We start from the raw sequence: 15058 nt of genomic DNA on the forward strand, positions 1-15058 counted from the left end.
TACTAGTTAAGAAAATGAATGACAGGCAAAGTCATAGTATAAGGATTACATATTTCTAAATTAAGTAAAATGTAAACGTAATATTCTAAGCAGATGTCAGTAACACATGGATGCATTTCTTGGGACTTCAGCGACTGGCTAGAATTAAAGGTTCAATTAATACAAACAGATATAACCAAAGAAAAATAGTGCTGTAATGGGTAGAATACATTTGATGTTTTAAGGAAGTATGAAAAAAAGTTATTTTACCCAAAACCAAACCCTTTAAAAGGGCGAGGAATATTCTACAGTATGACTGTTGTAGCAGCACTAAATCCAATACCACATGACAAGTGAGGCAATATGGCTAATATAAGTATTCAACTGCACTTTCAAAACGTATCTCAGAACAACTCTCCTTTCTCTCTTCTACAGAAATTACATCAGTTTATCAAAATACTTTTTACTTACTTGCAGTGCTCATGACATTTCTTCCCAAAGTATTAGTGCTGTTATCACTGCTACTTCGACTTAAATTCATGTTGTTAGTAGCATTGGTGCGAGCTATGTTTGCCACTCTCCGGACAAAGGACTCCAAACTAGAGGTTTCCCGTGAAGATAAGTTAGGAACACTTGCGCTGGAACTCATTGGAGCTCCAGCAGCCAGTAGTGAACTCACTGATAGTCTGTTACTTGCTGAAGAACTAAGGGGTCTTTGGGAAGCAGCTTCTTTATTAGTTAGCTCAGATACTGAACTAACATCTGGAGAACTCACACTAACAATTCCCATGGATATGGCATTGGATTCTCCAGTCGCACGGATTGAGTTGTCAGGTCCTAGCTTTCTTTCAACATTTTCATTGCCCACATCTGCTGTTAAGGTGCTGGTACTTGCACTGGATGCTGAACCTACTTCAGTTTGGGGCATACCATCAGCAGTAGAAAGTACAACTATTGGCTCATGGACGTCTGTGCCTGAAACTATATTTTGTTCCATTACATTTTCAGATCTCCGTTCCATTTTGGTCGAACCCAAGCTGATGTCGCTGCTACTGGCCACGCTACACACAGAACTGCTACTTCCTTTTCTACTTGAGGAGCCTGCAGCAGCAGTCATCTTGTCTGGACAGTTGTTTTTCACCAAGCTGCTCCATGACTGCGTTGTGCCTGAAACAGTGGATGAAACAGGTTTGGGTGATGCCGCTGAATCAGGGTCGTACCCTGGGGCAAGCTTGAGGTCAAATTTTCCTTCTGCGCCCATACGGTAAGAGTTAGAGCCACCAGCATCCCAGGTGACATCAATCCAGCCTAGAAAGGGACAGGAGTTTGTGAGACCCAGCAGAAAGCAGACAGGAGCGTGTCAGACAGTAGCTCCACAACATGGGATCAGCTTCCCATCGGGCCATTATTCTGAGCTATAGAAATACTTAATGGGATTTGAAGTAAAATAAAAATTTAAAACTCAAACAGCATGTTTATTGTAGATGTATCAGATTGTTCACTGTAATTCTAAGGATTTGAGAACCCATCCAAATGCTGGAAACAGAGTTTGATGTCAACTGTTTTTTAAAAAAATTAATTCCCTTAAAAGTAAAAATTGACCCACGTGAAAGGAATATATGGACATTTAAAGGGTACTGCTATTTATCCTTCATAACTCTATGTTTTAAAATCTTAAGTTACTGAAAAAGTTCAGGTGACATCACTCCCTTTTTGACTACATTAATCACTATTGAGATCAAACAGCGAAGCTATCCCAGCAACCACAGAGCCAGAGGCTAAGAAATAGGCAGTTCCTGACCTTTTGTATTCTATTGGTCTTATATTCTGCATTATGTGCCTTAATTATATCTTGAACAATTAATAATAATTAAAATTTCCAATACATTCCAAACTGTCATATTTGTCTTCTACATTTGTTATCACTTATTTTGAACTTATTTTGAAAAAAATATGAAAAAGCATTTTATTTTCTACATGTTATAAATCTAGAAGTCCTAAGTTAAGAAAAACTAAGGTTTCAGAACTGCTAAACTAGTAGTTCATTGTGGATCAGGATCACTTTTATTTCAGAAAATAACTGACCTATTAGTAAATTCAGTACTTTTATTTTAATGTGACCTTCTGTAAAATATGAAAATCATATATACAGAAAAGGCATTTTAAAGAAGATTTAGGGTATGTAGATCTTATAAACCCTCTGGAACAGCATCCCCCCAGAGATAAGGATGGTGCCCTCCCTCCTATAGTTCTGGAAAGCCTTGAAAACCTGGCTTTGGTCAGGGGTTGATATTGGTCATTGTTTAATGGCCCGTTTTGTTTTGTGGGTTTTGTTAGCAGAGTATTTTAGTCTGCGCTGCCTGTTGATTTAATGTTTCTCACTGTTTCTATGTTTTTTAGTTTTGCACACCACCCAGAGTCCACTGGAGTTGGGCAGCCAATAAGTTTAACTAAACAAATAAACAAACTGCATCTAACACACAGTAGAAAATTAAACTCATATCCTTGCTCACTTAAAAATAGTGTTAAAAATCTAATTATCATGGCACTAAAAATTCTCCTTAGCATCCTTATCCAATTTAATTTCATTAGATAAAGCGTTAAAACAGCAATTAGATCCCAGTGAAGCTAACAAGATAAGAAAATGCACAGTGAACTTGACAAAAGACAAAGGAAAAAAAAAGCAAGTTGCAAATGCTAAGCCAGAAGAAACATAGCAAGCTATTTTTATATTATATACAGAGGCAGCTTTAGCTTTTCTTGAATAATTAAGTGATCATTTATACTGAGACACACACAAAAAAAGGTTACAATGGTCACAGTTAAACTGCATAACCTATACAATTAGCATACGATATGTAATAATGATAATTTCATAACTATATGTGAAAAACATGTTACATTCAAACATGATTCGTTCTCCACAAGTTGTATCATACTGGACCACAGAATTCTGGCCCAGTACAACAAACTGTTGTTTATTAGCTAACTAGTTTTATTGAAATAAATGTTTCTAGAACTATACAAGAAGAATCTCCTGTATCCAGGTAGATCAGTTCTGAGAAACACCTAATATCACCCCCACTCTATCTCTGTAATTTAATAACTAAGCAATTCACCTTCTGTGTGCGTATCAGCATGCTGCATATACTGGAATGTGGCAAAATGTATTGGCTTGCAAGTTATTCTCTAGGTTAGAGATCCCAGTTTGTATAAAATAGGGTGAGTATAGATTAGCATGAGGGCAATTGAAGTAAATTTAGGCTTTTGTTAAAGTTTGGGGCATATTGACCAAAAGGTGCCCAAACTGAGTACTACTGTCCCTAACATTAGCAGGGAAAGCTACATGTGCCATGAGTATGATTAGGCTGATAGCCTTGTCTATGCCTTCTCTATCTTATGGATATAAAAACTTTGGTTGACCAAAACTATGATGGGCAGGAGACAACAATAGAAAGTACAGGGGAGGTTTAAACTGCGCAAGGTGTATGGATTCCACAGTGTTGATTCAACAAATCATTGACAAATGTATGAATATGAAAAATAATATTTATTGTATGTTTGCTTTTGAGATACAGAGTTGAAGTTTGCTGCCAACACGTAGCATATGATGGAAGTAAAGAATAATTAATGGAATCCTTAGCAAATGGTTCAGCACTGAGAAAGGAATATGAAAAGGGTATGTTATGTTCCGTTGACTGTTTAATGTATTTATGAACAAACATATAAGGAATACTTGTGATAATGTTAGAAATGTATTAATTTGGGACATGAATTGACACATATTTCTTGGATGACACTGTGATGTAATGAGGAATACGGATCTAAGGAATGGATGACATTGTGATATAATGAGGAATACAGATCTGAAAGTTACAGTATCAAACACCGAGGTCCCACTCACACAGCTTGAATATGCAAAGGTATTTCAGTAGTCATTTAAAAAGAGGAATTTACTTAAATAACTGCTTACCATTATGTAATTCACCTGTAACAGTGCCTTCCCCTTGTGGGCTACCATCTTGATCTCTCCATTTCCAATCAATTCCTCTGATGACACGGGCACCTGGAACCATGTATTTCAGAACCTGAGAACGAACCAGTCTCCTCTGCCTTCGCAGATTAGCCTCTGCTTCTTTAGCTGCTTTTCCTAAACAGAGGTGAAATTTGGATTATTAACCCTGTTTTGAACCAATCAATATATCATTTTAGCATTCTAACTTGGCTCAAAGTAGCTGAAATGCAATGAATGCATTTTAGGTGATTATATGTCACATTAAAATCTCATACTGAGATTTTAGTAAGTCATACTGAGAAAGTACCTAATTTAGGCACAAATTACTGTAATAATAGTAAGGAAAAATCAGTTAATCTACATTGCTTACCTAGCTGATCTTCACACACACCATTCACAGTGCCATAAAGTTCAAATCCAGACAGGGAGAGATAGTGTGTCTGCCCACTGGCATTCTTTCCCATCTGTTTAATTCTTATATGTCTCCAACCTTGTTTTTCATCCTTTGGTGAGTCTAGTGGCCAGGTTGCTGTTGAACTTTTTATTTGGGAAAATTGCATCAAAAATTACTGAATTTTTTTTTAAAAAAAGACTTATATGAGCAAAAACACACATAAAAAAATTAACTACATTGAGGTTTGGGGTTTGAAGATTTAACATTTTAAAAAGCCAGGCACCTTGAAAATCAGGGAATTAGTCTTTCCACTGTATTATATAATACAGTATATAAAGCCATTAAAAAAAATAAAACAAAGAACAGGAAGCAAAATAATACTTCCATAATTCATTAAAAAGTTCAAGAATGCAAGTTGCACTCTTGAATTCATTAGTACCAGAGATTATTCTTCATATATTTAGGCGGTTCAGAATGTTTCGTAACATATTGGCTTAAATGTATACTATTATCACAAACGCAAAAAGAAAATCTGTTTTAAATTTAATTAATATAAATGAGCATGCAAGTGAAACAAAGTAAAGGAAAAACATACCCAGGTTCATTTAGACTACAGTCATCAACATGAGTGTATAAAGTAGTCCAGTTTTGTCCATCCTTAGAAACTTGGAAAACCCAATTTCTGAGAGCAGATCGTCCATAACCACGAGCATGGCGCAGTGTGTAAGCGGATGGTATCACCCAAAGACCAAGATCTATAGCAAACCATGCATTTTTATCATCATTAGTATGACAGTTGAGAGCTGAACTCTCACGGCTTAAGATGTCTTCTAAACGACCATATGGCAGGTTTCTTCCTTCTGAAGACGTAACTACAACTAGCCCATAGGCAGCTGGATTTACCCACTCATATGCTGTTCTACAACAAAAATAACATTAATATTCATGAAGAATATGAATCACAATACATACAAGTTTAAAGCAGGACAAATTAAGTCATCTTTTATATAATTCATGCCTACATAAAGTGTTATATTTTCATATTTTATATTTCTATCCTATCAGAAACTAGTCATTTTTACTGATAATATAATTCAAACAGCTAACATAAATATTAACATACTTAATCAGTTTAATATTCTACATTCCCTAAATTTAGAAGATTAAACTGAAATCACATGAACAGTGAAATAAATCCTGACTATTTTTATAAAAACTGTTTAAGAACTAGTATATAAAAGATCTAACAATATTTTTAGAAAAAAAAATATATATTTTAAAAATTGTATTTACATACAAGTTTTACTTCATTTTAATGGATTCTAGCATTGTTTAAATCCCTGAAACCTTACTTGGCATTTGTTCCAATCCAGTAAATAATTCCATTTTCATCGAAATCATGCTGATGTCTGAAAATAAATGTCTGGCCTTCACGCAGTTTTCGTACAAAAACAAATGATGCTCTATCAAAGTCATACCACTGTTTTGCCACCTAAAAAAAAGACGAAGGTGACTAAGGCATCACAAAATATATGACACTTGTATAAACACTGGTATGAAAAGGGTTTTGCTCACCATTTTAAGAAGATATTGTTCTAAAGATTCTACTGTTGCTAAAGGTTCCATTTTCAACATTCGACCCGTTCTGTCTATCAAAGCTGTCTCCCCAGAAGCACGTTCCAAGCGAAATCGTAGCCGCCTTGTTAATATCTATAGTAAATGTAACTAAGTTTTACTTAGACATATATGTCATGATCATTCATATATTTCTAAGCTAAATTTAACAAATTCTGAAACTTACAATTATAAATTAAAACAAACATTCATATATTGGAAAATGGAGAACTAATTTCAGTAGGTATTACGCATGTATATCAACATGACAGCTTTGGAAATAATGTCCTTTTCTGAATAAGGAAAAAACTTATGAGCCCCGAATATGAAAAGTAATTCTGACAAAATAATACAAGGAAGTTCAGGGGAAAAGCTTTGCCCCATCCTATTCCAAACCTATAAAAGTGAAGTTAATTTTCATTGGGGATATCCTACTACTCTAATACTTAATTCCTATATCATAAAATCTAGGATGTTCAACATGTCAGCTGGACAGTATCTCCTGCAATTGCAGAATTCATATTTAGATTACTGTGTTGATGGCAATTTGCTTCCAGCACTTTCAAGGCTACGTCCTGTATCTTGCATACAGCTTAGCCCCAGTCAACAATTTACATTTTTAATCATAAAATACAGTATTTTGAATTGTGCCTGGAAATAAATTAGTAAGCCAACTGAAGTTTCTGGTACTAATGAATTCAGGAGCGCTACTTGCATTCTTGAACTTTTTAATGAATTATGGAAGTATAATTTTCCTTCCTGTTCTTTTTTTTTTTTTTTTTAAAGGATGAAGAATTCAAACTACCATAAAAGTGTCTCTGTGCTCCATTTCAGTCAACTGCCCTTAAGGTTGCCATGACTAACGTTATCAGAAGTTTCTGAAGTCCATGAAAATGTACAAGAATACTTTCCTTCAAACCAGTTCCTCCACGCTAACCAAAGAACTATAATAACAAATTTTAAGTCAGTTCTAAATTTAGATAATACACCTCATCCAAACATACCTGACAGGGAGATTCTACCATATGCTCCAATAATGAAATATTGGTGATTAGCTGGAAATTAGCCAAAGCATAGAATTCAGGGAGATTCAAAAATAATAATAAAATAAAATACAGGTAGTCCTCGCTTAATGACCACAATCGAGACCAGAATTTCGGTTGCTAGGTGAAACAGTCATTAAGCAAATCTGATTTTACAACCTTTTTCATGGTGGTTGTTAAGCAAATCATCGGGGTGTTAAGCAAACCACGTGGTTAAGTGAATCACACAGTTCCCCACTGATTTTGCTTGCCAGAAACCAGCCAGGAAGGTCGAAAATGGTGATCACGTGACCACAAGACACTGTAACAGTCATAAACACGACGCGGTCGCCATGCGCCCAAATCATGATCATGTGACCGTGGGGACGCTGCAACAGTCGTGTGAGCGCCAGTGGTTAAGTCGATTTTTTCAGGAGCATTGTAAGTCCAAATCATCACTAAATGAATGATTTTTAAGCGAGGACTACCTGTAAAGAGAACTCAACAATGAGGGTCTCATCACTCTCTTTTTAAGGCATGATGTACCCTCACCTGGTTGTAAATACACATTCATCAATGTCCCTACTCATCTGACTAGACTTCTTCATCTGCTTTTATAAAACAGGAAGGGCAAGGATCAGGATCCTAGCCTCATCTCCAGGCTATAAAAATGGAAAAGTATCAACTCCGGGTAAAAAAAAGGCAAATTTATATTATCTGGAACTATCAGCTAGAGCTTCCCAATCAGCTTTGATAGAAGAAATTTTGTCCACAAAATCTTTGCAAATAGGTCACAAAGTGCTATTAATTATTCATGAACTATATTGTAATTTATATTTTTTATGGTTTTAATTACTGATTTTATTGTAAACTACCCAGAGCCCCCCTTTTTGGAGGAGATGGGTGGTGATAGAAATTCGAAAAACAAATAAATAAATAAACTAGACTTTTAGGTGTTACAAAACTAGAATGACAGCAGAAAAACGTAATTTTTTTAAAAATCTAGCTTTGTCACCAACTGGAATTTACACACATTAGAAATATCTGTAATGAAAACTGGGTCAATTTTTAAAATTTAAATGTACAGAAATAATAGCAGAGAAGAGATAAAGATCATTTTCTCGAAGTATGAAAAAAAAAACGTTCACATCCTACAGTTAATGCAAAAAAGTGGAACCTAGGCTGCTAACTCATGCAAGGTATATGGATCATACAATGCTTATATAAAAAAACTTGCACACCAAACGCAATTTGTTAATGTTTGGCTTATTTAGGGACCCTCGTTCTCACAAAAAACCTGTCCAACTGTTAAAATCTGCAAGAGAGGCTCTCTTCTTAGATATTGGCAGGTAGGAGTGAGGCCCTATATAATTCCCAAGTTGTGGAAAGCATTTATGCAGGAATTGCACTTGGCCTCCCCTCTCTTTCCCTTCAGAACTGAAGACATCTCTTCAGTTTTTAATTGTTAAATAACATCTGCACTTATTTTAATTTTTGTCTTTGAATTTGTATATTTTAAAAAACATTTATGTTATATTGGTTAATAGTAACTTAATCTACAATATGATACAGTAGATTTCCATAGGATTGCAAAGTTACCTGGAGATTATATGATGATCCTGGTGAATCATACAAATGTAGAGGAAGACGTTCAATAGATTCTAACACTGCTATCAATTTCCGAATTAATGCAACTGCTGGACGACTATGAACAAAGAGAAAATAGGCATTATAAAATGTCTGGAGAACATGTTATTTTAAAGATGAATTCAAATAAGACACAGTGTACAATGTACCAAAGTATCAAACTACATTTATTAGAAAATACTGTTTGCATATCTAAACATGGGGAATAATAATTTTTTTTTAAATGGCAGTACTCTGCTAGATGCACGTGAAATCATAGCAATAATCCATATATACTGGAAAGGAGGAGAGCACTGCTCTAAGTAATGGGCAATTTTAAACAACAACTGGCTAATAAACAATTATTTTGAAGATGCAATACAGTACATATTTGTTTACTGTTGGAAACATTATAAAATATTTATAATGTCAGCATACATTTGTAATATATTTAGTAACTGTAAGTTACCTTTCATCATCTTCATTTTCACTGAAAGCTGTTTTGAACACATTTATTCTTTCCACTAATTGACTACAGTCTTGTTTCAAATCGTAATCCATATTCTAAGATAAGAAAACACTATTTAATGGTAGAAGAAAAAAAAAAGAAAAACCAGACCACACACTAAGCATGACTGAACCTTAATGAAATAGGACAGATATTCACATTGGCTAGATCCACACATGATGCTATTAAAAATTAGCTTCTTTTTGCCAAAATGTATTACACGAACCCAAGCAATTATAAATATTTCACATACTTCACACAATGTTCGTTTTTCCAAAATACAAAATACTGAGGAAACACCTAAATATAGTAAAGAAAACAATTAAAAGAAACCTTTTAAATTTAAAGAAAAAAGAATATAAACTGAAAAAAGGATAAAAAACTGTACTGCCTTATATTATATTAAAATTATCACTAGCCACTGGTTTATTGATACAATGAAATACTATAATACAATCAGTACAAATTATTATTGTAAGATAGCACAAAACCTCTGCCAAAGTAGTATATACTGCTTCATTCTTTATTAGTAGAAAGTATTGCCCTTTCCACAATACATAACATATTTCTAAAAGTCATTCGTTAACATCTGGAATAGTAAATATCACTTTCCCAATTTCTCAGTATGTATTTTTTAGCCACCCACACCATGGCATAATGTGCAAACCATGTCACTAATTAGGAATGTAACCATGTTTCAAGTGTACAGTCAAAAGCAGAGTACAGATTATTCTCAGTAATATACCTTATTAGCAAAGGGTTTGCTTAATTAGTAGCTGAGGATGTAGCGCTGGCCAAGAACTAATCTGACACTACCTTTCTCACACGGTAGGCATGGTATATTGTATGGTTCTAGCTACTATGACGTTTGCATAATTTACATTCTAATTATTATTTGACCTGCTTCACAGTCTACAGTCTCCTTAAGTGCAAGGGAACTTATTTAGCTTCATATTAAGAGACATTTCATCTCACTATTCCTTAGCACCGAAAGGGACATAAGAACCAAGTCAAGCATAAAAAATCCTCTTATATCATTTAGGAAGCCCTAGAATTTTTAGTCTCCAGAGACAAGCTATCTTAAATCTATCAACTGAATTGAAAGACATTTCTGGCCAAGATATGAGTTTAGAGAAACCTCCCAATAACAGACCCACAGCCTCCTTATTCATGGAAAATACCAAGATGAAAATATGTCTTACAAATAGATTTAACTTATTTGACACAGCTCCATAGTTTTCATAACGATCATATAGTTCTAAGCCGATATAATTTCCATTATATTAAGTGAAGCAGGAAGCCTTTCACAAGACTAATATAGACTAAAGGTACAAAACTAAAGCAGATATGTATCTGGATTAAACATTCCAAACAGATTACTACAGAATGTTCCAGAAATCCTCTTAATATTTTATCAAGGAAAAGAAGAGAAAGTATCTTCCTGTTTCTGGTCTTCTCCATAGCACAGAGCAAAGGAAGTTTTACCACCATCTTCTGTTCTGCCTTGGATACTTAGTCGGAAAGTAACTGACAAAGGTCAACAGTGAATTATATATCTGAGTGAAAATTTAGATTCTGGTCTTCCTAGTCCTATACTATACTGGTCCTGCAATAAACTTACATTATTCAGTACAGTAAGAAGAGCCTGCACCAACCCACTGCTGCACATTTCATATGGTGAAATTGTATTTTCATCCTTCAGCAGGACAATTAAATTTTCCAGGGCAGTCTTCATTAAATCTCGCCAAGTGTTTTCTCCCTCAATGAACTAAAAGAGAAGGAGATAATAATGATGCCATTAACTACACGTTATTCTATACAACTGGTCAAATTACACATATAAGAATTTTACAAAAAGCAATTTTCATATATGTAGTATGTGGAATATTTCATGTCACCTAAATATAACTTAGAATAAGTGTTAAGAGGTCAGAAAAGTGCTACATTTATCTCCTGCTTCCCACTACAGCCATTTTCTAAAGGACATTACAATCAACTGACTCTGAGCAGCACATAACTCTCCAATATATAACTGGGATTAAAATCATACAATCAATTAAAAAAAGAGGCCTTCATGATATTCTATGGAACTAGGAATCATGAATAAAAACATAAACAGCATTAATAAAAAACCCTGTTTCATGACCCAAGAGGAAGTTACAACAGTTCAACCCTCCTGACTTGATGGAACAATAAGGTTTTCACCACTTTTCTGAACGTCAGGAAGAGTGGTGTGTCCACACTGGGGGGACTGCTATTCCAGAGTAACGGGGGCAGTATCTAAGGAGGCCTGCCAGGTGGCTATCAGGGCAGCTCTCACAATATAAACAAGTATTTCAGGGTGTACCATCACTACTAGAGTTGCTTCATTCTGGATGAGCTATAGTTCATGAATGCTCTTCAGGGCAGCCTCATGTAGAATATGTTGCAGCAGTCCAATAGAGAGATGACTAAGGCATGAGTGACAGTGAGTAATGCCTGCCATTCCAGGAAAGGTCACAATCTGCATACAAGATGGAGCTATATAAATGCCCTCTTTGCTACACCTGCTGCCTGCTCCTCAAGCATGACCTGTGAGTCAGCAAGAGCCCCCAGCTGCAAACCCAGAGTAATTGGGAGCCGGGCAACATACAAATTTAATAAACAAACAAACAAACAAAGCAACTCCATCCTGGGGGAGTGTAACACTGTTCAGATATAAGATGGAATCTCGCTGGAAAGACCAGGCCTTCAAACCTGTCTTGCTGGGCTGAGTGTCAACCAGTTCTTCCTCATCTAGATCTGGATAGTATTTTACCAGTACCACTTACTCAACCAGGGATCAAGATATACAACTGGGTATCATTCACCAGCATATTGATGAAACCTGACCCCATGCTGAAGGATGATCTCACCCTGCAGTTTCATGTACGTAGATGTTGAGCAAAAGTGGGCAGAGCATCGAGCTCTTCAGCATCCTCAATTAATGAGCTAGGGCTCAATTTCTACCCCCTACCCCAAGAACTCTTGCTTCAGGGAGGAGGAGACCCATTGTAATACAATGTCCCCCACTCCTAACTCTTTTAGACAGCTCAGAAGAAAAACATGATTGATGGTTTCAAAAGGCGCTGAGAGATCAAGGAGGACCAGTAGGGACAAACTACTTTTATCCCAGTCCTCCCAGAGATCAGCATTGTGGTTAATGCCATTTCTATGCTGAACCCAGACCCGAAATTTTTCTTTTTCTTTTTGCAATAGCAGCCCAATTACTTTCTTTGCAACCTTCCCCAAAAAGAGGAGATTTAAAACAGGTCACTAACTGTCCAGTGTATCTGGGTTGAATGATGAGTTCTTGAGTAACTTTTCCTCTCTCACATTAAAATTATCTTGGGGATATTTCTAAACTCATTTTAAGAATCTGCAAATAACAGTGATTGAGAAGGAGAATTATGCTTGAATCAAGTGAATGTCAAGGAAAAAACAATTATCACCACATACTCAAATAAAACTATAGCAATATTTAATTTCACTAGTGAAACTTGCCTGTCTGTTTGTATGGAGTTCCCATGAAGACTCTAACTGAGTTGCTATGTTCCTCAGTGTTACAACTACACCTCTAGGCATACTCTCAACAGCTTTAAAATGGTCATCATATAAGTCTCTTGCCATAGTTCGTACCTGATTATTTAGAGATACAGAAATAAGTGAGATGTATACATTCACACAGACTCATTTAAAACCAAAAATAATAATTTTCTAGGTTTCTGGATATTAACCCCTTGCTTACAAAGGTAGTACAAGTAGGATCTTAATGCTTTGTCTGAATTAAAACTCCTAATTGCCAATCTCCTAATGATACCGAAGGACTAGAAATTGGTTTCAGATTCCAGGGAACGACAAGCCAGGAATTCCAATTTTAGATTCTAAAGAGTGACAAGTCAGGAATTCTAATATGGATTAATCTTAAGGTCCTATTCAGACTCCCAGGGAGATTTTACAAACAGCAGCACTTTTTCCAAGTTGGTCAGGTCATCAGCATCTGTGGAATGCCTCTCTTAAAAATCTACATCGGAGAACTAAAATCAAAGATGTTAAAGATCTTTACTTTTTAAATTTTATCTTTTTATTTTGCTTTATCAGTTTTAATTTAATTTTTAAAATTTTTATACAGACTTTAAATTTTTACAAAAGTCATCTTGAATTCAGATAGAAAGCTGGAACACTTTTTAGAAAATAAAACCATACAAACTATGTGTAAACATGCATATAAAATAAGATTATTAAAATGTATGTATTCTTTCTGCAAATTTACAATGCTACAGAGTTCTATAGGTCATATCTATAAAGTCCCTCAATCGAGTCAATGAAATTCTTTCCAGATCTCTTTTGTTGAACACAAGTCCCTGGATCTCTACCTCTAATCATCCCAAAAAATGGGTGTATGAAAGCTCTGCTATTTATGTTGCCCATAAAAACTTGCCTCTTTGTCAGGTATCTGTACATATGTCTGTAGAAAGGATACACTGTGCCGCTAGTTGTATAGGTAGAGGCTTTCACACAACACAGAACCCTGTTAATCCAAGGATGACAGTCGTACCCCTGGACACATTCAATGATATATACCTCCCCCACCAATGTACTTATGTTATATGTCAAGTGGTAATGGGGAGTATTTCAGCATAGTCCTATTCTCTACTTCTGAGTTGCTTTATCCACTTTCTGAAAAAAGTCAATAGGGCTTCTTCTCTTTCACAACTAAAGTTACTATTTAATTTCTTTTAAAATATAGGCAGGCTTATTATCCAAACTATATCTGGTTAGCAAACAGCATATACAAGGAAAAGTTAAAAATGAAGATATTTAAGCTATTTAAGTTGGTTAGGAAATTATCCTAACCTTTTGTTTTGTTTTTTCCAACTTGGATTTTAGTTTCCTGCCCCTTTTTCCAGTCCAACCAGTCACGAATTCCGATCCTGAAAAACAACACCTAGAAATCAAGTTACCACAGAACCCCAATGATACAGTTAACTCAGATTCCTGTTCAGACAAATTAGAGTTTGCATAATCAAGAATCTTTCCCTCTTCCCTTATGTACGTAATGCTGGATTTTTTAATTCACTGTTATTTTACCTGGCTTAAAAATATGCTCTACAAACCAGATACATCCCTCAGAGAATAGGAATCCAGCTGCTGAACCAGGCCATTGCAAACATATATCTCTCTCTATTCATTATATATAACTGCATACTCACCTAAAGAAGTTTCAGCTGTAAATGAGTGTTTAGTTCCTCTATTGGACTCAAAAACAAAACCTGGTAGATCTTCTTTTAAGATCGTAGCTTGCTGACCATCAGAATTATGAATAGCAATTTCTCCTTCCTTTAGACAGGTAAGAGACCAATTTCCTACTGTAAGTTTAGCGGGTCCTGGGGCTGATAAAATTGGTTGGCTGGTTGTGGATGGCTTTACCTGACTTCGAGCCCGCTGTAACTTCTCTAAAAATTCACTTCGGCTTTCTATTTAAAAAGAATAAAAGATTAATTTATATTCCATTTAATGCTTAATTTAGTTTTCATCAAAGAATGTATCTCATGAAACAAGTGCAGATTTAGATTTTGGATTCAAGTTCTCAGGACTGTTTAAACACTGATTAGATTATATCACAGTATACAACAATAAAACTTAAGAGGGGCAATACTAACATTAACATGCTTTGGAAAATGTACTGAAAAATTAAATGTAATCAATTTATTTTTAAAAACAACCAAAGAAACCAATTTAGGCACTTGTAATGTTATTTTTAATAACAGAAACCCCACCAGTAGAAAATCTTTCAGGGTTTGATATTAAAAGGAGGCATTTAAATTGTGGAACTGAAAGAAGAAAGAACTGGACTGGACAAGAAATGAAAGAGGAAATTC

General features: G+C 35.2%; 1 protein-coding gene across 3 annotated transcripts in view; it reads right to left on the reverse strand.

Annotated features, from left to right (window-relative positions):
• HECTD1 (HECT domain E3 ubiquitin protein ligase 1) overlaps positions 1–15058 on the reverse strand; it is a 72826-nt gene that overhangs the window by 34511 nt on the left and 23257 nt on the right. For 2 of the 3 annotated variants that reach the window (XM_063290018.1, XM_063290016.1), the window contains exons 14-25: positions 14390–14653; positions 14034–14110; positions 12681–12815; positions 10780–10926; positions 9120–9214; positions 8624–8729; positions 5964–6098; positions 5741–5880; positions 4984–5307; positions 4365–4531; positions 3953–4129; positions 451–1287 (exon numbers count right to left, since the gene is read on the reverse strand). In XM_063290018.1, coding sequence (XP_063146088.1) covers positions 451–1287; positions 3953–4129; positions 4365–4531; positions 4984–5307; positions 5741–5880; positions 5964–6098; positions 8624–8729; positions 9120–9214; positions 10780–10926; positions 12681–12815; positions 14034–14110; positions 14390–14653 — 2604 coding nt within the window. The remainder of the gene's footprint in view (positions 1–450; positions 1288–3952; positions 4130–4364; positions 4532–4983; positions 5308–5740; positions 5881–5963; positions 6099–8623; positions 8730–9119; positions 9215–10779; positions 10927–12680; positions 12816–14033; positions 14111–14389; positions 14654–15058) is intronic. The other variant, XM_063290017.1, reaches the window with a different exon arrangement.

Source organism: Candoia aspera, chromosome 1 (assembly GCF_035149785.1).
Source record: "Candoia aspera isolate rCanAsp1 chromosome 1, rCanAsp1.hap2, whole genome shotgun sequence".
NCBI lineage: Eukaryota > Metazoa > Chordata > Lepidosauria > Squamata > Boidae > Candoia > Candoia aspera.